The sequence below is a fragment of the Delphinapterus leucas genome, chromosome 16, assembly GCF_059928025.1.
Source record: "Delphinapterus leucas isolate spDelLeu-1000000601 "Yukka" chromosome 16, BTC_Dleu_Yukka2, whole genome shotgun sequence".
In the NCBI taxonomy this organism is placed as follows: Eukaryota; Metazoa; Chordata; class Mammalia; order Artiodactyla; family Monodontidae; genus Delphinapterus; species Delphinapterus leucas.
The window spans coordinates 60,640,764-60,665,241 of record NC_143144.1 but is presented as its reverse complement, the minus strand read 5'-3'; the positions used below and the strand labels follow the sequence as shown (position 1 = coordinate 60,665,241).

At 43.3% G+C, this 24,478-nt stretch overlaps 1 protein-coding gene across 8 annotated transcripts in view; it reads left to right on the top strand.

Moving 5' to 3' along the window:
- ARMH3 (armadillo like helical domain containing 3) overlaps positions 1 to 24,249 on the top strand; it is a 178,014-nt gene extending 153,765 nt beyond the window's left edge. For 6 of the 8 annotated variants that reach the window (XM_089898096.1, XM_089898101.1, XM_089898099.1 and 3 more), the window contains one exon: positions 12,402 to 21,087. In XM_089898096.1, the coding sequence (XP_089754222.1) occupies positions 12,402 to 12,692 (291 nt within the window). In that variant the 3' untranslated portion in view covers positions 12,693 to 21,087. The other 2 variants (XM_089898097.1, XM_022568962.3) reach the window with 1 other exon arrangement.
- The last annotated feature ends 229 nt before the right edge of the window (positions 24,250 to 24,478 follow it).

Below are 24,478 nucleotides of genomic sequence, written 5' to 3'. Positions count from 1 at the left end.
ACACAGCTGTTAGTGGTAAAGCCATAGTGTAAATGTAGGTCAGTCTGACACCAAAGTCTGAGCTTTTCATTGGCCAAAGCACCTGAGATAACTGGAGTTTGTCAAGTATCCTGAAGGAAGAGGCAAGTCAGGATAGGAAGGTGCAGGGAGAAGCAGAGAGAATGGGGATAACAGGGCTCGTTCCTAAGGGGTGGGGAAAGGTCCTGGTTTGGGAACGGCCCATTCAGTTAAGGAAAAAAAGTACTGAACAGGGACCTGGAGAGTTTGCCTGCCAGTTAGGCAGAAATGCCTAAGTAGAGGCTCCTGGCATGGTATGATAACTTTATAAATGAGGGAAAAGTCTCTTTATTCCATACAAGCATGTCAGAAAAGTCAGTATGAGAAATAAAGCTTTTCCACACACCAAAGGAAGATGACGAATTTTTAAAAAGTTCTTATGTACTTATTTCTTTTAAAGATAATATATTTATGTGGGTCAAAACCAAAAAAAGTAGCACACTGAATTTTAATTATTTTTAAAGTGGTAGTTCCATTTTGTTTAAAAAAATAAAGGGAAAATTAAGATTCAAAATTAATGTCCCACAGCCAAGCTAGATGAATGCAGAGGTCACTGGTGAAGAGCTCAGCTTATTATTCATGTCTGCCACTGTCAGCATTTTCTTCAATTAAGCATGAATTTTGAAATGCCCATCACATAAACTTTCTGGTCTTCCTCAGTCAGGCTTCATTGTCGGTGAAGCTTCATTGGCAGTGCATGAGAGGAGTAGCTTTGGAGCTCATAGGAACTCCAGTAGTCAGCTTTTCAAGAGGTTACAGGAGACGGCAGCCCTTGCTTTCTTGGTTTAAGCTAAGAAGGACCCTTTATCCCAGTTACTAGATGTACAGGTAGGACTTCACTCTTCAGTTTGTTTATTTATTTATTTGGCTGTGTTGGGTCTTAGTTGTGGCACGCAGGATCTTTCCTTGCGGTGCGTGGACTTCTCTCTAGTTGTGGCGTGTGGGTTTTCTCTCTCAAGTTGAGGCACGTGGGCTCAGTAATTGTGGCATGCAGGCTTAGTTGCACTGTGGCATATGTGCTCTTAGTTCCCTGACCAGGGATTGAACCCACGTCCCCTGCATTGGAAGGCGGATTCTTTACCACTGAACCACCAGGGGAAGTCCCTTTAGTTTGTTTTTTTAGCCACCTCCTTCCTTCCAAATAGATGTTCGTGTACTTTTGTTTTATTTCCATTGCAACCTCTCTCCCAGGAGGTAGCTCAAAACTCTATAAGGTGTGCTTGGAAGAGTATGGTTTGCCACTGTGATAGTAACACTGGAGGCCAGAAGTGTCACTATGCAAACTGTTATCTCTGTTATAAGCTGTGTTAATTGGAGATGTTTTTGCTAAGTACCATAACAGCACTTTGACCTTTCACAGTGACCCTGCTTAAAAAGAAGTTACAGTCTTAAAAATGACCCACCCAGCTAGAAGGGAAACTGTGGATAGCCCACAAATGGGATTTCTGTTAAAGAATTTTGTCTCTTAAGGAGGGATAGATAAGTGAGGCCTGGCAGTGAGGCAGAGACCCCGTATCATATTGTCAGAGAGACGGTGTTTTCTGTTTCCCTCCCTGAGATGTGATATATTTCCAAGAAAAGGAAGCTCAAGTAGGGAGGACAGAGATCTGCCTCTTGGTTTCAGCTGGGTGGAGTGTCCAGCCTGCAATAAGCCATAGAGAGGGAGAAGGCCTGATGCGATATTTGGTAAACATGTGTATCATGTTCCCCCACCGCTATTATCTTGGCTGCCTCTTGGTGTGATTGCATGCCTTGCTTGTGCAGGGTGAAGACCTGGGCATGTTGGATCTGTAATTAGTGCAAAGAAAAGCTTCACAAGCTTCACCCCTGGAAACAAGGGGGTTTCTAGGGCTTCAACCAAATCAAGTCAGGGAGGTGGGGCAACTACCCAGGGAAATTAAAGAAAGTCATTGTCGCCACTCCTTTAACCAACTGATGGCCTTTCACGAGTCACCCACTATGAGTTTCATTATCTGGTCAACCTTTCTGAAAGGCAGAGCCAGCCTGTCAGATCAATAAATTTCAGGGCAGTCAAGAGCCCTTTGGTAGCAGGCTTGAAAGACATGGATGGACTGGAGAACTGGCCAACTTAAATCGGTTCTGAAGGTACTTCCCTGGTGGCGCAGTCATTAAGAATCCACCTGCCAATGCAGTAGACACGGGTTCTGAGCCCTGGTCCAGGAAGATCCCTCATGCTGTGGAGCAGCTAAGCCTGTGCGCTCAACTACTGAGCCTGCACTCTAGAGCCCACGAACCAAGACTACTGAGCCCATGTGCCACAACTACTGAAGCCCGCACGCCTCGAGCCCGTGCTCCACAACAAGAGAAGCCACCGCAATGAGAAGCCCGTGCGCTGCAACGAAGAGTAGCCCCCGCTCGCCACAACTAGAGAAAGCCTGTGCGCAGCAATGAAGACCCAAAGCAGCCTAATTAATTAATTAATTTAAAAAATTGGTTCTGAAATTGAGTTTGGTCCTGAAGTATATGAGAGGAAAATAGAAAGGGGAAAAAAATCTTCTGCATATTATATACAAGTTGGCTGTATAGAGGAAAGAGTTATCTTTTAAAAGGCATCATCTTTTTTATCATAAGAGATTTGTGTCCACCTTTTGTATCCTTGTTTCCAAACAATTATATTGGATGATTGTGCCCTGGAGAGATATTCACGTTATCTTGGATAGAAAGTCACTGTAAGCCCCTAGTGGAGGGGAAGGATGCTCACTCAAATGAGGCCTATGAGTTTGTTACCAGGTTACTATTTGTTCTAGCTCCTGTACTGTTGGCTTGTTTTCTTTTTTTCAGCCACTTTGAGCTAAAGTGTTCTGAAAAAGAATCAATTCTTGCCTCCCAAGGAAGTTCTCAGAACCTGCTTTTGTCTAAGAATTCTCTGCTTCTGGGTGTCCTTGGTTCGTGCAGCAAGACAAGGAATGGGTGCCCCAGCTTCACATCCCCCAGATTATTTCTTTTCTGTACAGAAGGACAGAGGTTTCTGCTCTGTGCCAAGCCAGGGGATATAAAAATGCAAACATCATACATGCCCTTGAGGACCTCACAGTATAAGAATCAGGATCACTAATTTCTTGCTTAGACCTTTGCTTCTGTGCCCTCCTGTAGACCTCACTCAGCTGATGTATTTGGCGTGCTTGTAGCAGCATCCCCCAGCCTTTTATAAACCTAAGAAGGTTTAGGTTTGTAGGTACCCTAATGAAAAAATACCTCATTATAAATCCGTAAATGGTTGGCTGATAACCCTTATTTGGAGTGAGTTTCCACAAGGAGAGCCATGATCGTCTCATATCTTTCACCCCTGCCTCAGTTTCATAAAAAAGGCAAAAGTGGAACTTTCATTAGATGTCCTTGGTAAAGGTAGGACTCTATAAGTTCCTGAGCTTGGCAAATGATTTGAGTTTGTCAAAGATGCATCTACAGTACACCCACTTAAAGAAACCTCATGTGGCTACTGCCCAGCTGAAAATTATTTCAAACACTGTTGATTGCTACCTGGAGTCCCTTTAATTTGTCAGGGAGGATTGCCAGGGATGGAGAGGTAGGGAGGAGTAGCACAATGAGGGGAATCTTTGGCCTTGTGGAAATACTAGGAACTCCTGGCTTATAGATACTGATATTTCAGTCGGAATCATTCTTGCCCCAACCAAAAATGGAATGGTAAGACCAAAAAAGACATAAGTTTACTGCCATGGCCCTACTTTTTTTTTTTTTTTTTTTGCCTAGTCATGATTTCCTGGACTAAACTTTTTACTTAACTTTATTGAGATGTAATTAACATATAAGAAAACGTATTTGTGTAATCATCAGCACCACAAAGATACAGAACATTTTACTTCCATCACTCATAAAAGCTCTCCTTTACAGTTAGTCTTATCTGCAAACCTGAGCCCTAGGCAACCACTGATGTAATTTCTATCACTATAGATTAGATTTGTCTTTTCTTTTTAAAATTTATTTATTGTTTATTTTGGCTGCACTGGGTCTTAGTTGCAGCACGTGGGATCTTCATTGCAGCACACAGACTTCTTAGTTGCAGCATGGGGGCTTCTTAGTTGTGGCATGCATGCAGGATCTAGTTCCTCGACCAGGGATCGAACCTGGGTGCCTTGCACTGGGAGCACGGAGTCCTACCCAGTGGACCTCCAGGGAAGTCCCTAGATTTGTCTTTTATAGAATTTCACATAAACTCTGTTGTGTCTGAGATTCATCCATATTGTGACACTTCTAGCTGTTTACCAAAGAGAAATGAAAATATATGTCCACCCAAAGACTTGTATACAAATAATATTCATAATAGCATTATTCATGATAACTGAAAACTAGAAACAACTAAAACAACCAAAGCAACCAGCAACTGAATGGGTAAACAAAATGTGATACATCCATACATACAATGGAATATTTTTCAGCCATAAAAAGGAATGAAGTACAGATACCTGCTACAACATGGATGATTCTTTTTTTTTTTTTTTTTTTTTTTTGCGGTACGCAGGCCTCTCACTGTTGTGGCCTCTCCCGTTGCGGAGCACAGGCTCTGGACGCGCGGGCTCAGCGGCCATGGCTCACGGGCCCAGGCGCTCCACGGCATGTGGGATCTTCCCGGACCGGGCCACGAACCCGTGTCCCCTGCATCAGCAGGCGGACTCTCAAGCACTGCGCCACCAGGGAAGCCCTAACATGGATGACTCTTGAAAACATATGCAAAATGAAGGAAGCCAGTCACAAAAGACTACATGTTGTGTGATTCCATTTATTTAAAATGTCCAGAATAAGCAAATCTATAGAGACAGAAAATAGATTGGTGGTTACCTAAAGCTGGGTTTGGGGAGTAAGTTGGGAAATGACTGCTAATGGTTATGAAGTTGATGAAAATGTTCTAAACTTAGATCATGGTGATAATTGCCCCCTATGTGAATATAGTAAAACCATTGAAATGTACACTTAAAAGGATTGAATTTTATGGTATGTAAATTATCTCTCAATAAAGATGTTTTTAAAAAGAAAGAAAAAAGAAACTGCCATACTGTTTTCAAAAGTGGTTGTACCATTTTTAATTCCCACCAACAATGAATAAGAGTTCTAGCTACTCCATATCTTTGTCACGCTTGGAATTGTGAGTGTTTTTAATTTTAGCCATTCTAGTGGGTAGGCAGTGCTCTAGTAATACTGCATACATAGTTTTTTAAATTACTGTTAATTTATTTTGTGTGATGTTGAGCAGCGGATCATTTGCCTGTTTTTAAAATTTGATTATTATAATATTTATGAGTTTTTGTATTGATATATTCTGGATGCAAGTCATTTGTCATATATATGTATTGCAAATATTTTCTCCTAGTCAGTTGCTTGTGTTTGCAAGTTATTAATGGTGTTTTCACAGTCCAGAAATTTTAATGAAGACCAACTTTAATTTAATACCATAAAGATGAATTTATTAATTTTTTAACACTTTTTACTATTGTGTTTTATTTAGTAAATCTTTGTTTACTCCTAGTTGTGAAATTTTTCACCTGTATTTTCTTCCGTAAATTTTATAGTTCTGTCTTTTACATTTAGTTCTATGCTCCATGTCAAGTTAATTTTTTGTAAAATGTTTGGTAATGGTAAATGTTCATCCATTTCCCGCCCACCCCCCCACCCCCTGCCCTGCAATATCCTGTTGTTCCATTGTCATTTGTTGAAAAGACTGTTCTTTCCCCTATTGAAATACCTTGGCACATTTGTAAAAAAATCAATTCACCATATATATGTGGGTCTATTTCTGAAATATTAGTTCTGTTCCATTGGTCTAATATATGTCTAAATTTATGCCCTACACTGTCTTATTATAGGTCTGTAGTAAATCTTGAAATCAGGTAATATAAGTCCTCTGATTTTGCTCTTTTTAAAAGTTGTTTTGAATATTTGAGGTCTTTTGCATTTCTATGCAAAGTGTAAAATTAGCTTGTCCATTTCTACACAAAAAAAAGGCTGCTAAGATTCTTTTTATTTAATATTTATTATTTATTTTTGGCTGCGTCGGGTCTTAGTTGCGGCATGCGGGATCTTACATTTCAGCATGTGGGCTTCTTCGCTGCCGTGTGTGGGCTTCTCTCTAGTTGTGGCGTGCGGGTTTTCTCTTCTCTAGTTGTGGCGCACAGGCTCCAGGGCGTGTGGGCTCTGTAGTTTGCAGCACGTGAGCTCTCTAGTTGAGGCTCATGAGCTCAGTAGTTGTGGCGCATGGGCTTAGTTGCCCCATGGCATGTGGGATCTTAGTTCCCTGACAGGGATGGAACCCACATCCCCTGTATTGGAAGGTGGATTCTTTACTATGGGACCATCAGGGAAGTCCCAAGGCTGCTAAGATTTTGATTGGAATTGAATTAACGCTATAGATCAACTTGGGGGAGAATTGACACTTTAACAATATTATATTCAAATCCATGATCATAATATACCTGTTTATTTAGATATTTAAAATTTTCTCACCAATATTTTGTAGTTTTTAGCATGCTGTTTTGCATCTGTTTTGTTCAATCTATCCATAAATATTTCTTTTTTTTTTTTTTTTTTCGCGGTACGCGGGCCTCTCGCTGTTGTGGCCGCTCCCGTTGTGGAGGGCAGGCTCCGGACGCGCAGGCTCAGCGGCCATGGCTCACGGGCCCAGCTGCTTCGCGGCATGTGGGATCCTCCCCGACCGGGGCACGAACCCGTGTCCCCTGCATCAGCAGGCGGACTTTCAACCACTGCGCCACCAGGGAAGCCCCATAAATATTTCATTTTTTATGTTACCTAAATGGTATTTTTAATTCTTTTCCATTATGGTTTATTACAGGATACTGAATATAGTTCCCCATGCTATACAACAGGATCTTGTTGTTTATCCATTCTATATATAATAGTTTGCATCTGCTAATCCCAAACTCCCAATCCAACCGTCCGCCCCCAGCAACCACAAATCTGTTTTCTATGTCTTTGAGTTTGTTTGTGTTGTAGATAAGTTCATTTGTGTCATATTTTAGATTCCATATATAAGTGATATCATATGGTATTTGTCTTTTTCTTTCTGATTTACTTCGCTTAGTATGATAATCTCTAGGTCCATCCATGTAGCTGCAAATGGCATTATTTCATTCTTTTTAATGGCTGGATAATATTCCATTATATATATGTACCACATCTTCTTTATCTACTTATCTATCAGTGGACATTTAGGTTGTTTCCATGTCTTGGCTACTGTAAATAGTGCTGCTGTGAACATTGGGATGCATGTATCTTTTCGAATTGTAGTTTTGTCCAGCTATATGCCCAGGAGTGGAATTGCTGGATCATATGGTAACTCTACTTTAGTTTTCTGAGGAACCTCCATACTGCTCTCCATGGTGTCTGCACCAGTTTACATTCCCACCAGTGTAGGAAGGTTCTCTTTTCTTCACACCCTCTCCAGCATTTCTTATTTGTAAACTTTTAATTTTTCCTTGTGGGAGCTTAGTTCGCAGACCAGGGATTGAACCCGGGCCCCTGGCAGTGAGAGCACCAAGTCCTAACCACTGGACTTGCAGGGAACTCCCTGTAAACTTTTTAATGATGGCCATTCTGACGGGTGTGAGGTGGTATCTCATTGTAGTTTTGATTTGCATTTCTCTAATAATTAGCTATGTTGAGCATCTTTTCATGTGCCTATTGACCATCTGTATGTCTTCCTTGGAGAAATGTCTGTTTAGGTCTTCTGCCCACTTTTTGATTGAGTTGTTTGTATTTTTGTTATTGAGTTGTATGAGCTGTTTGTATATGTTGGATATTAAGCCCTTGGTCACATTGCTTGCAGATACTTTCTCCCAGTCTGTAGGTTATCATTTTGTTTTGTTTATGGTTTCCTTTGTTGTGCACAAGCTTATAAGTTTGATTAGGTCCCATTTGTTTATTTTTGCTTTTATTTCTATTGCCTTGGGAGACTGACTTAAGAAAACATTGATATGATTTATGTCAGAGAATGTTTTGCCTGTGTTCTCTTCTAGGAGTTTTATGGTTGTCATGTCTTATATTTAAAACTTTGAGCCATTTTGAGTTTATCTTTGTGTATGGTGTGAGGGTGTGTTCTAAACTCATCAATTTAAATGTGGCTGTCCAGCTTTCCCAACACTACTTGCTGAAGAGACTATCTTTTCTCCATTGTATATTCTTCCCTTCTTTGTCGAAGATTAATTGACCATATGTGTGTGGGTTTATTTCTGGGCTTTCTATTCTGTTCCATTGATCCATAGGTCTGTTTTTGTGCCAATACTAGGCTGTTTTGATTACTGTAGCTTTGCAGTATTGTCTGAAGTCTGGGAGGGTTGTGCCTCCTGCTTTGTTCTTTTTCCTCAGGATTGCTTTGGAAGTTCTGCATCTTTTATGGTTCCATATAAATTTTAAGATTATTTGTTCTAGTTCTGTGGAAAATGTCATGGGTAATTTGATAGGGGTTGCATTAAACCTGTAGATTGTTTTGGGTAGTATGGCCATTTTAATAGTGTTAATTATTCTAATCCTAGAGCATGGGATATCTTTCCTAAATGGTTTTTTAAACCTTGATTTCCAACTTTTTTGCTAATATATAGAAATAGAATTTTTTTGTGTGTGGTACATGGGCCTCTCACTGTTGTGGCCTCTCCCGTTGTGGAGCACAGGCTCCGGACGTGCAGGCTCAGTGGCCATAGCTCACGGGACCAGCCGCTCCGCGGCATGTGGGATCTTCCCGGACCGGGGCATGAACCCGTGTCCCCTGCATTGGCAAGCAGAGTTCCAACCACTGCGCCACCAGGGAAGCCCTAGAATTATTTTTAAATTGACCTCTTTTTCTCACAACTTTGATAAATTCATTTTTTTCTTTTAGAGTCCTTAGAATTTTCTGTGCTCACAATCATATTGTGTACAAGTCAATTCAGTTTTACTTCTTTCTTTCAAGTCTGTATGGCTTTGATTTCTTTTTCTTTCCTTATTGCACTGGCTAGGACCCCCACTACAGTATTGAAGTGGTCAGAGTAAATATCCTTGACAGATCTTCAGGAGAAAGCATTTGGTCTTTCATCATTAAGTAATGTGTTAGATATAGGTTTTCATAGATTCTTTATTAGGTTGAGGAAGTTCCCTTCTATCCAGAGTTTGCTGAGAGCTTTTATTATGATGAATGTTGAATTTTGCCAGTATTTTTTCTGTATATATTGAGATGATCATATGGATTTTCTCTTTTATTCTGTTAATATGGTGGCTGATTTTTATATATTAATCCAACCTTATATTCCTGGGAAAAACCCTTCTTGATCATGATATAGTATTTTATTTTATTTTAATTAATTAATTTATTTAATTTGGGGGGGAGCTGTGTTGGGTCTTCATTGCTGCGCAACAGGCTTTCTGTAGTTGCAGCGAGCGGGGGAGAACTACTCTTTGTTGCGGTGTGCAGGCTTCTCATTGTGTTGGCTTCTCTTGTTGCGGAGCACAGGTACTAGGTGTGCGGGCTTCAGTAGTTGTGGCACGTGGGCTCAGTAGTTGTGGCTCACAGGCTCTAGAGTGCAGTCTCAGTAGTTGTGGCGCATGGGCTTAGTTGCTCCACAGCATGTGGGATCTTCCCAGACCAGGGCTAAACCTGTGTCCCCTGCACTGGCAGGTGGATTCTTACCCACTGTGCCACTGGGGAAGAACATGATATAGTATTTATAATATATATTTCAGAATTTGAGTTGCTAATATTTTGTTGATTATTTTTATGTTAGTATTTATGAGGGATATTAGTTCACAGTTTTCTTGTGGTATCTTTGGTTTTGGTATTAGAGTAATGTTGCCTTACAAAATAAGTTAGGGAGTATTCCTTCCTCTATTTTTATTTTTTATTTTATTTATTTATTTTTTTGCGATACGTGGGCCTCTCACCGCTGCGGCTTCTCCTGTTGCGGATCACAGGCTCCAGATGCACAGGCTCAGCGGCCATGGCTCACGGGCCCAGCCGCTCTGCGGCACGTGGGATCTACCCGGACCGGGGCACAAACCCGCGTCCCCCACATCGGCAGGCGGACGACCCCCAACCACTGTGCCACCAGGGAAGCCCCTTTCCTCTATTTTTAAAAAGAGTTTGTGAAGAATCACTGTTAGTTCTTGCTTAATGATTAATAGAATTCACCAGTTAAGGCATCTGGACCTGGAATTTTCTTTGTAGGAAGAATTTATTTTTTCTCTTTAATTTAATTTTAATTTTTATACATCAGGTTCTCATTAGTTATCCATTTTATACATATTAGTGTATATATGTCAAACCCAATCTCCCAATTCATCACACCACCACCACCACATACATACCAAATGTATGTATCCCCCCTTGGTGTCCATACATTTGTTCTCTACATCTGTGTCTCAATTTCTGCCCTGCAAACCAGTTCATCTGTACCATTTTTCTAGCTTCCACATATATATGTTAATATACGATATTTGTTTTTCTCTTTCTGACTTACTTCACTCTGTATGACCGTCTCTAGATCCATCCACATCTCTACAAATGACCAATTTCTTTCCTTTGTATATATGTACAACATCTTCTTTATCCATTCGTCTGTCCATGGGCATTTAGGTTGCTTCCGTGTCCTGACTATTATAAGTACTGCTGCAGTGAACATTGGGGTGCATGTGTGTTTTTAAATTACAGTTTTCTCTGGGTATATGCCCAGTAGTGGGATTGCTGGGTCATATGGTAGTTCTATTTTTAGTTTTTTAAGGAACCTCCATACTGTTCTCCATAGTGGCAGTATCAATTTACATTCCCACCAACAGTGCAAGAGGGTTCCCTTTTCTCCACACCCTCTCCAGCATTTATTGTTTGTAGATTTTTTGATGATGGCCATTCTGACTGGTGTGAGGTGATACCTCATTGTAGTTTTGATTTGCATTTCTCTAATGATTAATGATGTTGAGCATCCTTTCATGTGTTTGTTGGCAATCTGTATATCTTCTTTGGAGAAATGTCTATTTAGGTCTTCTGCCCATTTTTGGATTGGATTGTTTGTTTTTTTGATATTGAGCTGCATGTGCTGCTTATAAATTTTGGAGATTAATCCTTTGTCTGTTGCTTCATTTGCAAATATTTTCTCCCATTCTGAAGGTTGTCTTTTCGTCTTGTTTATGGTTTCCTTTGCTGTGCAAAAGCTTTTAAGTTTCATTAGGTCCCATTTGTTTATTTTTGTTTTTATTTCCATTTCTCTAGGAGGTGGGTCAAAAAGGATCTTGCTTTGATTTATGTCATAGAGTGTCTGCCTATGTTTTCCTCTAAGAGTTTTATAGTGTCTGCCCTTAGATTTAGGTCTTTAATCCATTTTGAGTTAATTTTTGTGTATGGTGTTAGGGAGTGGTCTATTTTCATTCTTTTACATGTAGCTGTCCAGTTTTCTCAGCACCACTTACTGAAGAAACTGTCTTTTCTCCTTTGTATATTCTTGCCTCCTTTATCAAAAATAAGGTGACCATATGTGCGTGGGGTTATCTCTGGGCTTTCTATCCTGTTCCATTGATCTATATCTCTGTTTTTGTGCCAGTACCATACTGTCTTGATTACTGTAGCTTTGTAGTATAGTCTGAAGTCTGGGAGCCTGATTCCTCCAGCTCCGTTTTTCTTTCTTAAGATTGCTTTGGCTCTTTGGGGTCTTTTGTGTTTCCTTACAAATTTTGAAACTTTTTGTTCTAGTTCTGTGAAAAATGCCAGTGGTAGTTAGGGATTGCATTGAATCTGTAGATTGCTTAGGGTAGTATAGTCATTTTCACAATGTTGATTCTTCCAATCCAAGAACATGGTATATCTCTCCATCTGTTTGTATCATCTTTAGTTTCTTTCATCAGTGTCTTACAGTTTTCTGCATACAGGTCTTTTGTCTCCTTAGGTAGGTTTATTGCTAGGTATTTTTTTGTTGCATTGGTAAATGGGAGTGTTTCCTTAATTTTCACATTTTTCATCATTAGTGTATAGGAATGCAAGATATTTCTGTGTGTTAATTTTGTATCCTGCTACTTTACCAAGTTCATGGATTAGCTCTAGTAGTTTTCTGGTAGCATCTTTAGGGTTCTCTATGTATAGTAGCATGTCATCTGAAAACAGTGACAATGTACTTTTTCTTTTCTGATTTGGATTTCTTTTTTTTCTTTTTCTTCTCTGATTTCTGTGGCTAGAACTTCCAAAACTATATTGAATAGTAGTGGTGAGAGTGGACAACCTTGTCTTGTTCCTGATCTTAGAGGAAATGGTTTCTAACTGAGTATTTTTTATGATTCCATTTTATGTCCAATATTGACTTCTTAGCTATACCTCTTAATTTTTTTTTTTTTTTTTTTTGCAGTATGCAGGCCTCTCACTGTTGTTGCCTCTCCCTTTGCGGAGCACAGGCTCCGGATGCGCAGGCTCAGCGGCCATGGCTCACGGGCCCAGCTGCTCCGCGGCATGTGGGATCTTCCCAGACCAGAGCACGAACTCATGTCCCCTGCATTGGCAGGTGGACTCTCAACCACTGCGCCACCAGGGAAGCCCTGTACCTCTTAATTTTCTTATTTTAGTCGTTGCTCTAGGTTTTACAATACGCATCTTTAACTTACCACAGTGTACCTTCAAAATGTTACAGGACTTAATGTAATGTATAATAACCTTGCAATAGTGTGTTTCCATTTGTCCCCCTCTTGTTCTTTGTACTACTGTTGTCAGACATTTTTCTTCTAGGTTTCTTATGAATTTCACATTAGATTGTTATTATTTTTTGCTTTAAAGAGTCAATTATCTTTTTTCCTAGTTTTCAAATTTATGTAAAAGTTTTTTACACTTATCTGTGTATTTACCATTTCCAGTATTTTTTATTCCTATTTATAGATCCAGATAATATAATTGTCCTTCTACCAGAAGATCTTCTTTAAGCATCTCTTCTAGTTGCAGGACTGTTGGCAACACATTCTCTTAGATTGTTTGTTTGATAAGGTCTTTATTTCACCCTCATTTCAGAAAAATATTTTTGCTGGATATAGAATTCTGGGCTAACAGTTTTTTTTCTTTTGGCACTGTATCATTCCATTGTTTTCTGGCTTGTATAGTTATTGACAAAAATTGTGAATTTTTATCTTTGCTCCTCTGTGCATAATGTGTTTATCCCTCTTCTAGTTGCTTTTAATATTCTGTCTTCAACATTGATTTTCAGCAGTTTTATTGTGATGTGCCTTATACCTTCCATTTTGTTCCTTATTATGTTCATGGTTGTCTTTAAACACTTGAACATAATTATAATAGCTTTTTAAATGTCCTTGCTAATTCCGTCATCTCTTTCATTTCTGGGTCTATTTCTATTCATTGATGTTTCTCTTGGTTTTGAGTTACATTTTCCTGCTTCTTGACGTGTCTGATTTTTTTGTTTTTTTTTTGTTTTTGGATGCATTGGGTCTTCGTTGCTGTGCGCAGGCTTTCTCTGGTTGTGGCAAGCAGGGGCTACTCTTCGTTGCGGTGCACGGGCTTCTCATTGCCGTGGCTTCTCTTGTTGTGGAGCATGGGCTCTAGATGCGTAGGCTTCAGTAGTTGTGACACATGGTCTCAGTAGTTGTGGCACACGGGGTCTAAAGCGCAGGTTCAGTAGTTGTGGCACACAGGCCTAGTTGCTCCGGGGCCTGTGGGATCTTCCTGGACCAGGGCTCGAACCCATGTCCCCTGCATTGGCTGGCAGATTCTTAACCACTGAGCCACCAGGGAAGCCCAGACGTGTCTAATAATTTTTTATTGGATACTGGGCATTGTGAATGTTATATAGTTAAGTGCTGGATTTTGTTATCTTTATTAAATAATGTTGGACTTTATTGAGGAAGGTAAGCAAATTATTTGTGGAACACCAATGTTCTCTTGAAACTCCTTTTTTTCATGTGGTGATCTTTTTTTCCAGTGTTATTGAGATATAATTGACATACAGTACTGTTTAAATTTACCACAGTATCTTTAGTTAACATTAGTCATCTCCTGTAGCTACAAAGGTGGCGGGGAATGGGGTGTTCCTTGATATATAATTGACATATACTACTGTTTAAATTTACCACAGTAACTTTAGTAACATTGGTCATCTCCTATAGGTACAAAGGCGGCGGGGAATGGGGTGTTCCTTGTGATGAAAACTCTTGGGATTTACTCTCTCAATAATTTCCAAATATACCATACAGCAGTGTTAACCATACCATACAGCATGTAGTACATTATATCCCCAGTACTAATTTATCTTATAATTGGAAGTTTATACCTTTTGACCACCTTCATCCATGATATTTCTTTTTATCTTTGTTAAGGTAGGTTTATAGCGGCCTTTAACTCTAGGGCTAGTTTAGTTCTACAATTAAGGTGTGACTGTTCTGGTGCTTCTTTTGAATGCCATACGTACTCAACAGGTACTTTTCATTCTGCTTAGTCAAAATTCATACACCTCCCAGTCCTGTGTGAGCTCTGGGAATTGTTCAGCTTACAGATCCTTAGTCATTTTTTTGTTCAAACTGGTTGAATTTTACCTTATACGTGCGATTCTTATTCAGCAGCAGATTCAGTGGGAACCCTACATAAATTTCTGAAGCTCTGTTCTTTGCCTAACTCTTTTCTTTCTGGTAACCTGCCTCACAAGTGCTAGCCACCTCTGTGTCTCCAAGCTCTAGTGTGTCTCCTTTAGATTTTCATGCTCACCTTATATTTTCTTTCTCTCAGGATTCCTGTCCTGAACTGCCTTTTATACAATGTATGAAAAGAGGTATGTCTTTCCTAGTTTTCAGTTACTCCATCATGAATGGAAGTGGAAGTCCTGAACTGCTTTAAAATATACAGTATACCCTGAGTTACCCAACTAAATTTTTTAAAATTCATATACTTTTCAGAGAAACTTCCCTTGAATTAACTGTTCATATGCATTGTCCATTTTACTTCATTCTCTTTCTTCCTTCCTTCCTCTTTTTTCAGTTACTGGAGGAGAGGTTTTTTTTTTTAAATAAATTTATTTATTTTTGGGTGTGTTGGGTCTTTGTTGCTGTGCGCGGGCTTTCTCTATTTGCGGCGAGCCAGGGCTACTCTTCGTTGCGGTGTGCGGGCTTCTCATTACGGTGGCTTCTCTTTGTTGTGGAGCATGGGCTCTAGGTACGCTGGCTCAGTAGTTGTGGTACACAGGCTTAGCTGCTTCGCGGCATGTGGCATCTTCCCAGACCAGGGCTCCACCCCATGTCCCCTGTATTGGCAGGTGGATTTTTAACTGCTGTGCCACCAGGGAAGTCCTAGAGGAGAGTCTTGAGTGGATTTTGGAAACAATATGTTGTAGTGAGCATTTTAATATATTTTTAAAGATAATCCACTAAAACATCTCTCTTCCCTTTCCGCATTTTTTCCTTCTATTCTTGGGCCAGAGTCCCAGCCTTACATTGATCCTTTACAAAGATTCAACCCTCAACTCTCTTAAAAGAGCAAGAATTGAAACTGAAGCTCTTGGATGGCTGATATTTTGTCCTGATAATTAACTGTCTTCTTGGTCATCATGACTCTTTTAGGCTATGTCCACCTGGAGAGAATTTTGCAATCTGAATTAGCTGAGTAGGATTAGGTGGTAGGCAAAAGAGAAGAGACTTCGGATTCCTTAATTTTCCCTGTCTTAAGAGATGTGATACTGTTTCAACCAGGCTGCCCATTCACTGGTCAGTTATGCAGCGGACTGCAAACCACACTTAGTTCTACTGGCCCAACTGTTTATATGCTTATATATGTGGGTATGCCCTTACATGGTGGTTTATCTTGATTCCCCATTTGCTTGTTAGCTTCTTAAAGACAGGACTTGGGCTTTAGAAGCCTATAAGAGTACTGAGAGGGCTTCCCTGGTGGCGCAGTGGTTGAGAGTCCGGCTGCCGATGCAGGGGACACGGGTTCGTGCCCCAATCCAGGAAGATCCCCCATGCTGCGAAGTGGCTAGGCCTGTGAGCCATGGCCGCTGAGTCTGCGCATCCGGAGCCTGTGCTCCGCAACAGGAGAGGCCAACAGTGAGAGGCCCGTGTACCGCCAAAAAAAAAAAGAGTGCTGAGAACCGTGCACTGGCTGGGCGTACTGTCTAATTCTAATCTTATCATGAGACTTTCCCACCCGCCCCCACCCCAGGCCATGTGCAGCTTGCGGGATCTCAGTTCCCGGACCAGGGACTGAACCCAGGCCACAGCAGTGAAAGCCGAATCCTAACTACTAGACCACCAGGGAACTCCCCTATTGTGCAACCTTGATGAAAGATTCCTTTCCTTTTTGGTTGCACCTGAGTGTTAATAAATTAGTCCACAAGCACGTTGAATGTTTACTGTTCCTTAGGACTGTGTTAGGCATTGTGGAAAATCTGTAATGTAAAACTGGGTGCCTTCCTTCAGGGTGCTGAGAATCTAGCTATGATGCAATTTCAGTGAGGCAATCAGTAGTAATAGCATGTTTGTTTCTTTAGGAGAGAGCCTGCCACTTAGCCTGCCTGTACCTGCTAAAGCACAAACCCTAAAGCAGGGTGTTCTTTCCTCCACCAGAAATCCCTCATTGGGAAGCCTGTAGAAGACAGATCTCTTCCAGAAAGTGGGAGAAGGGAAAGGTTGCTCATTTATGGCAGGGGTTGGAATTTCAGGTCCTAAAAAGCAGTTATTCATGGAGTCATTTAAAATGAAAGAATAATAATAATAACACGGCTTCCCTGATGGCGCAGTGGTTAAGAATCCGCCTGCCAATGCAGGGGACACGGGTTCAAGCCCTGGTCCGGGAAGATCACACATACTGCAAAGCAACTAAGCCCATGTGCCACAACTCCTGAGCCTGTGCTTTAGAGCCCATGAGCCACAACTCCTGAGCCTGTGCACCACAACTACTGAAGCTCACACGCCTAGAGCCCATGCTCCACAACAAGAGAAGCCACTGCAATGAAAAGCCTGTGCACCACAACAAAGAGTAACCCCCGCTTGCCGCAACTAGAGAAAGCCTGCATGCAGCAACAAAGACCCAATACAGCCAAAAATAAACAAATAATAAATAAATTTAAAAATAAAATAAACTTATGAAATGATTCTCAACCCAGTGTAAAATAATAATAATAACAGCTATGGTTATTACGTACTGCTTGTGTGTCAAGCGGTATACTTGGCGCTTTATATATATTACCTTATTTAATCTTCTATATGATGAACGTTATTATTATCCCCGTTTTACAGATGAGGAAACGGGCTCACCCAGCTCCACCCTGCTGCTAGTATGTGGTAGAGCTAGGGTGAGTCCAGGCAGGCTGGCTCTAGAGCCATTCTCTTAACTACGTTATTTTGAAAATTAATAGCTGTTGGTTGAGATTCTTTTGCAGGGCCTAGGCACAACTAGACCTAGACTGTGACCCACCAATGTCTTTAATTGGAGAACATCTTTGCATTGCTTTTTTTTTTGTTTTGGCTGCATTGGGTCTTCATTGCTGCACGTGGGCTTTCTCTAGCGGTGGTGAGCAGGGGCTACTCTTTGCTGCAGTGCACGGGCTTCTCATTGCGGTGGCTTCTCTTGTTGAGGAGCACAGGTTCTAGGGCGCATGGGCTTCAGTAGTTGTGGCTTTTGGGCTCTAGAACACAGGCTCAGTAGTTGTGGCACACGGGCTTAGTTGCTCTGCGGCATGTGGGATCTTCCCGAATCAGGTTATCGATCCCGTGTCCCCTGCATTGGCAGGTAGATTCTTAACCACTGCCACCAGGGAAGTCCCTGCAGTGCTTCTTGTTTAGCTTTAACTAATCCTGAATTTGGAAGAATAAATATGGATTATGGAGGAAGAAGAATTGGCTTTTTGCTTCTCTATCATCAGAATTCCCCTTACAAGCTGTCCAGCACGTGACTGCCACTTAATTGTGAGAGTGCCACTGAAGGGCTGTCCTTAGACTGGTGGGATTGCAAGGTTAGGGAGAGACCTTTATTGCTTCTGGGAGAAAAGAAACACATTAAACACAGTAAACACATAACCAGTTCTGGGGAGGAGCTGCTTTGGGAAAGTAGAGGAAGAGTGAGAGGCCAGATGAGGTCCTTTCAGAGAAAATGAAAGACTCTAGGAAGCCCACAAGCCCAACAACTGGTGAAAGAAGGTGGGCTGTGCTAGGGTGTAGACTGTTACCTGATTGATTAGGGAGGGATGCCCGCCTAGGAAAGGCCTTTGAAGTTGCCAGGAAGTCAGAAATTGAGGCGGCAAATTATGGTAAAGCCTGAGGCCTTTAGGTACAAGGGTTCTGGGATATTACCCTCTGCCTAACTACTGCCCTTGCCATGTCCCAGGCCAGTGTTGAGTGTGAGGGAGGCCCAAATGGACATATTCCTAAAGTCTTAAGCTACAGAAAGGAAGATCCCGGACGAGGAGTGTATCCCTAGTGCTCTGAAGTTCCGAATGGGCTGGGGCCCAGACCTGAGCTTAGAATGTTTTCTTCTCTTGGAAATTTAAGAGAAGTGATATGGGCAGGAAATGGCAGGGGCTAGGTGAACACAAGAAAGGGCCAGGGAAGGAGAACATGACCCTGGGCAATGTCTGGACAAGGGGAGAGCTGAGATCATGCACAAAGTCCAGCCAGGCCTCTGGTTTCCTTCCAAGGAGCTGATAGCTCAGGGGCCTTCTCTGCTTTCACCTCCCTGCAAGAAACTGAACTAAGCTCTTACAGGAAAAGCCAACTTTATTGGGAAAGAAAAAATCCCTGTTCTGAGCGATATCTTATACCTTCCAGTCTGCCCTGGCAAGAAGAGAGAAAGCCCAGGTGAACAGGGCGGCCTTGCCTGAGGCTCTCATTGCATCTCTTGATGTGCTGTTTCTTCTTCTCAGGAGTTAGCTTTAGCATGGTATTTGTCTTTTGGCACCTGACACCCCTTAGGAAAGGCTGAGCCCAGGTTGCTGGGTCATAGCCATTGCTGAAGCTGCCCAGAGTTCAGGGATTGGAAAAGCATGTATTATTTTATTCTGCCTGATTCCTGGGAGCTGGTTCCATCTTGCCTTTTTCTGGAATTTTGCCTTTTTCTGGGCTTGAGCCATTTACTTCTGAGCCAAGACCTTGGCCGTAGATATTTCAGCCACTAGCACAGCCCACGTGCATGAGGGGGCCAGATTACTTCGTGGGTGACTGGCATTGCTGGGTATTGGTCCTCTTGCCGACAGAGCTGACAAATGGAATTAGAAGCAAAGGAGCCAGCCTATGCTAGAGTCTGTGGGACATAGTTTAGCAAAGTGACCTTGAGGAGTCGGGTGTCTGGAGGAAAAGAGCCTGAATCTGGTCCAGACCTTTGACGTAGCTGTCCCTCCCAAACTCAGGAACACAAGCCTGTGTTCTCCATCCCTACTTTCTCCTCAGGAATTCTTGGCAGGCAGAAGTGTTTGCCACTAGGTGAAGTCTTCTCTGGCACAAGACTGAACTGGTGAAGGGAACAGCCCAGAGGCACCTTTGTACCCCTCAGGAATCCATTCTCAGTCCCTGTGCTCAGTCCTGACTCTAGCTTATTCCCTTCACCCCTACGTTCTGTTGGAGCTAAGCCTCCCTCATCACACTCCTTCCTCCCAAGACTCCCAACTGAGCTGGGAGCTCTCCATGAGGTCATACACTTCCCTCCCAGGTCAGATCAAATTGCAAAATAGCTCTCACACAGGTTGCCACAGTGAAAATTTATTCACTCTCCTGGTCTCTCCTTTCTACCCAGCTCACTTCTTCCAACTTAATGTAGAAGATCTACATCTTCTGATGTAACTAATCATTGTATAACCCAAATATAATTGTCTTCAAGCTGGCAAGATAGTACTACACACTCTCTAAATACTAGTCTGGTCTTGCTAATAATAGACATGATATATACAAAATAGTTTTCATTATAGTGGGCAGCAGGGAGCTGGGCTAGTTCACCTCTAAATATTCGTGCTGTAACTGATTGTCCTTGTCTTTGATTTATGGTCTGTTAAGCCGAAGTCATATCAGGACTGGCTTTGGTAGTCCTTTCCTTCTGGAACCACAGAGATCCAAGGTTCCTGGAATTAGTGGAGGTCTGAATCCACCCCCATAGAAAGCAGAGGCATAGTAGGGGAGGGAGCCCTCATTAGAACAAAAGAGGATGAGATAAGCTCTAGCTTAGTTTAGAAAGTGTCTCCTACACTCCAAGGCTAGGATGCCCGAAAAGTTCCATCCAGGCAATGGATAAGAAGACTGAGTTGGCATTGGGAGATGAAAACAAGTGGCAGATGGTGCTGAGGAACATCCCAGGACTGAAGAAATGTGGTTCCCAGAAAAGGAAAAGGAAGGAGACATTGGCAAAGTCTTACTCAGCAACTGACAGCCTGGCCAGAGAAAGCTGCAGGATATGGCTGAGAACGCATCTTCGGTATCAGGGATACTGAGGGGCTCCGACACTCACTATTCTGTCACTTCTTCTCATGCTTCTTTACCATACCCACAGTAAACAGCCCTGGTGACCAGGCTGGACTAGTCAGGAAAGGCAGGGGATGGAAGAGATTAGAAACTGGTCCCACCTACCATATAGCATAGGGAACTATATACTCAATATCTTGTAATATCCTATAATGAAAGAGAATGTAAAAAAAGAATATGTATATACGTGTGTATATATATATTTTGGCCATGCCACACAGCTTGTGGGATCTTAATTCCCCAACCAGGGCTTGAACCCATGCCCTCGGCAGTGAAAGCATGGAGTTCTAAACACTGGACCACCAGGGAATTCCCTATATATTTTTATATATATGTATAACTGAATCACTTTGCTGTACACCTGAAACACACACCATTGTAAATCAACTATATTTCAATAAAAATTAAAACAAAAACAAAAACATGGCCCCAGAAACCTGAGGAATCACTCCCCGTGGCCAGGCTTTTTTCAGGGTAATAAGTAGTGAGCAAGGTCTCTTGAGGGTGTTGTCTCAGACTGAATGCAACGCAGTAGGGCAGCAGGAGGGGCGTGGGGGCAAATGACCTAGGATTCGTGTGGACTAAGCCCCACCTGGCCCTTGACTTCCCCAGGTGCTAGAGGTAGTGCGAGCCAACTATGACACGCTCACACTGAAGCTGCAAGATGGCCTGGACCAGTATGAGCGCTACTCCGAGCAGCACAAGGAAGCCGCCTTCTTCAAAGAGCTGGTGAGTGTGCCCCGCCTCCACCTCTGCCTGTGTCTCTTAAGGGCCCTTTCCCAGCCACTGGGTCCTACTGTGCAGGTGGGCAAAGGCTGATGAAATAAGACTGGAGAGGCCTGCTTCGATTGTGTTTGCAACTTATCTCCCAAAGCAGTCCAGGAAGGACCAGGCAGTGAGAGCTGAAGATATTCCCCAGAGTGCTGGTGCCAGGCTGGGAAGGGTGAGAGGCCTGAGGCAGCAGTGCCCACCTCTCCTCTGCAGCCATGATGACAGCCCTTGCACAGCTCCAGCTGGGCCTGGAGTTTGACGTGTGTTCCCAGTGGCAGCTCTGGCTCATTACTCCTTATCCTGTCCTCAGAGTAACTAATGAGAGTAACTGATTCTTCTCTTCCTTATGTAATCACTTCTTCCTAAGTTCCTAACTGGGTCCTGGTCTGAGTGCCCTTCCAGTCTAGTTCTCCAGTCTTCACTCCCTGCCCCCATTCCCACTTTCCAGTCACTCAGCTTTCTGCAGCCCCCTCCCGTGGCCACCTGCAGCCAGTGAACATCTGCTCTGCCTCCTACTCTACCTCCCAGTCAGCATTTCCACAGAACTGGACTTACCCTGTTGGTGGTCCCTGTCCTGTCCTGTGCTCAGAAGATACTCTCAGGAAAAGCCCAGTCTCCCTGTATTCCTGCCACTCCACCTGCCTGATTGTGCATGATCATCCTGGCTGGGGGCTGAGACCAGGGCACACAGGCCTGTGTACCGACTTCCCATGTCCTCAGACCTCCCACTTCTGGGGCAGAACTTGCATCAGCCCAGCTTTTACTTACCCATGCCCAGTCCATGATGAAGGTGCTAGATTTTAGATCACCTGTCTTGTGCTAAACCCAGCCCGACTCTGACCCTGACATGGCATTCCTGGGATTATTGGGTTTCCCCAAGGTGAGGCAGATATACTCTGGACTGAGTTAGCTGGGAACAGGGAAGCCACTAGTGTAAGAAGATAGCAGAGTACGGTATGCTTATGGGGTGTTCAGCAAGTTATTGGGAGATGAAGAGGACTGTGGAGGAGAGAGTTCAAGCAGCTCTCTTGAGGCTTTTGGGCACTAGCCTGTGCCTTACTCATTTCTCCTCATATCTGTACCTCTGGCACAGGGAAGCAAAGAGGGTCTGGTTAGGTTTGGAGCTAATGAGCTTGAGCTGCCTGCTGTTTGCCACGCTGCCCTTTCCTCTGCTTCCTGCCTGATGACTTCATTAAGTTTCCCATAGCAAAACAGAAATTGAAGAAAAGCTCCCTGGGCTTTGGGGCCTAAGACAGATACACATTCTTTTTCTCCTTCCTCCCCTGCTTTGTCTCTCATTCGATGTTCACTTCTATTTCCCATGAATGAATTTCCTTCCAGAGTCTGCTGGATTCCTCTTAGAACCCACTCAGAGCAGGGAGTTTGGCCTTCTGACCCCTTTCCCACAGGTCTTTTCTCCTGCTGGCACAGGCGGGACTTCCTGCAAGGTTCTTGGTCTGTGGGTAGAAAGCATGAGCAGTGGGGACATAGCAAGGATACAGCTAGACTTTCCTCTCAAGTGGGGAGGCATCTTTGTGGTATGGAGAGTGCTGGACTAGGAGTTGAGAAACCTGGGTCCTACTTTCACAACTGGGACTCACTGGCTGTATGACCTGATTCTGGCTATTGGCCTCCTTGGATCATACTCCTGCCATCCAATGACAGACAAGGGCTGCATCTCTAACCGTTCTTTCCAACCCAGAAAAGTAGATAAATACAGAAGGAGATTGAGGAGACTCAAAACACATCCAAAGGGAGGTAGCTCCAGAGCATGAGTCCTCTGGCCTCAGTTTCTCCTCCTCCATTAGACCACTGACCAGATCAGGGCCCCTTCGGCCTGGCCGAGGCAAGGACAAAGGCCTGACCTCAGCCCTCCTTCCCTGTCTGTGCTTGTTTCTACCTCATCGGGTGCTCAGACGCTCTGCTTACATCCATTAGGATTCCTGTCTCTCAATCTCTCTTTTCTTCCGACTATCACGGAATTGTTTGCTCATTTACCTGCAGGGATGATAGATGTTAAGGGTTCATTTCCTAAGAGAGAAACTTCTAGCACTGCATCTTGGCCTTGTGCTTCAGGCACTGCCCTCTGCTGTTTGTAACGGACTCTCTCCTGTTTTCTCTCTGCCTGTGCTCCCCCCTCCCCACCTTCCCTCACCTTTTCCCAGGTTCGATCCATTAGCACCAACGTCCGGAGGAACCTGGCCTTCCACACACTCAGCCAGGAAGTCCTGCTCAAGGAATTCTCCACCATCTCCTGAGGCTGCCATGCATACCTGGGCAGCCACTGACTGCCCCTTACCGATGAGGCTTCCTGGGCTGGAGGCGGGGGCGAGGGTAGAGGGCCTGTTCCCAAAGCTGGAGAAAAACACAGATACCGAGGTCTCTCGGTGAAGGCCGCACTTCAGTGGAGCTCGGACAGCAGGGGCCAGGATGGGCAAGCCAAGGATGATCTTATTTGGGGAGAGGATGGGTGGGCACAGGGAGACACCTTCAGAAATGTGGAGACTTCCAGGGTGGGCTCTCTGAACAACCCCTCATTTTCCAATTGAGATTACAAGTTGTGGCTACTGACTAATTTTCAGGAGCTGTTGGGTAAGCCTTAGGGTGATGCCAACACCTGGGGGGTCAGTGGTTCTCCTAGGCTTCTGAAAACAGACTAACTCTCAGATGTAGGGGGAGCCAGTTCTGCTTCCTTTGTGCTCAGAAATCTGTGTCCCCAGCCCCCACCTGCACTTGACCGTTAGCTCAGGCTTAGGGTGGGGTAGGAATGGGATACGTTTTTTCTATTTTCTGAATCCAGAGCTGACTCCTCTGCTGTCTGACCACCACTTTGTGGATTTGATTCTTGGCAATGGGAGTACCTGTTTGCGTTGCCCTGCCTTCCAGCCCATTGACTCGTCAGCACTACAGGGTCACCACCTTAGCTTTTCATTTTCAATCTGGTTTAAATTGTCTTTAGGGTGTGTGTGTGAAATAAACATGGACAGGTTTTCTGGAGCCCTCAGGTGCCTACTTTGCTGGTTCCCTTTCCAGCAGCTTCCCCACCTCCTTAGCTACCCCCTCCTCTGGGAGCCTTTCTTGCGTCTGCTGAGCTCCCCTCCACATGTTCCTCCCCCTCACCCGGCTGTTGTTTACATCCAGCCTGCGTGAGAATTTCCTCTGGGGAGGAATCTGTTCCTGCTGTGGTCTGGTGCCTGGAAGGGAGAGAACTTGCTGGGGCCAGGCT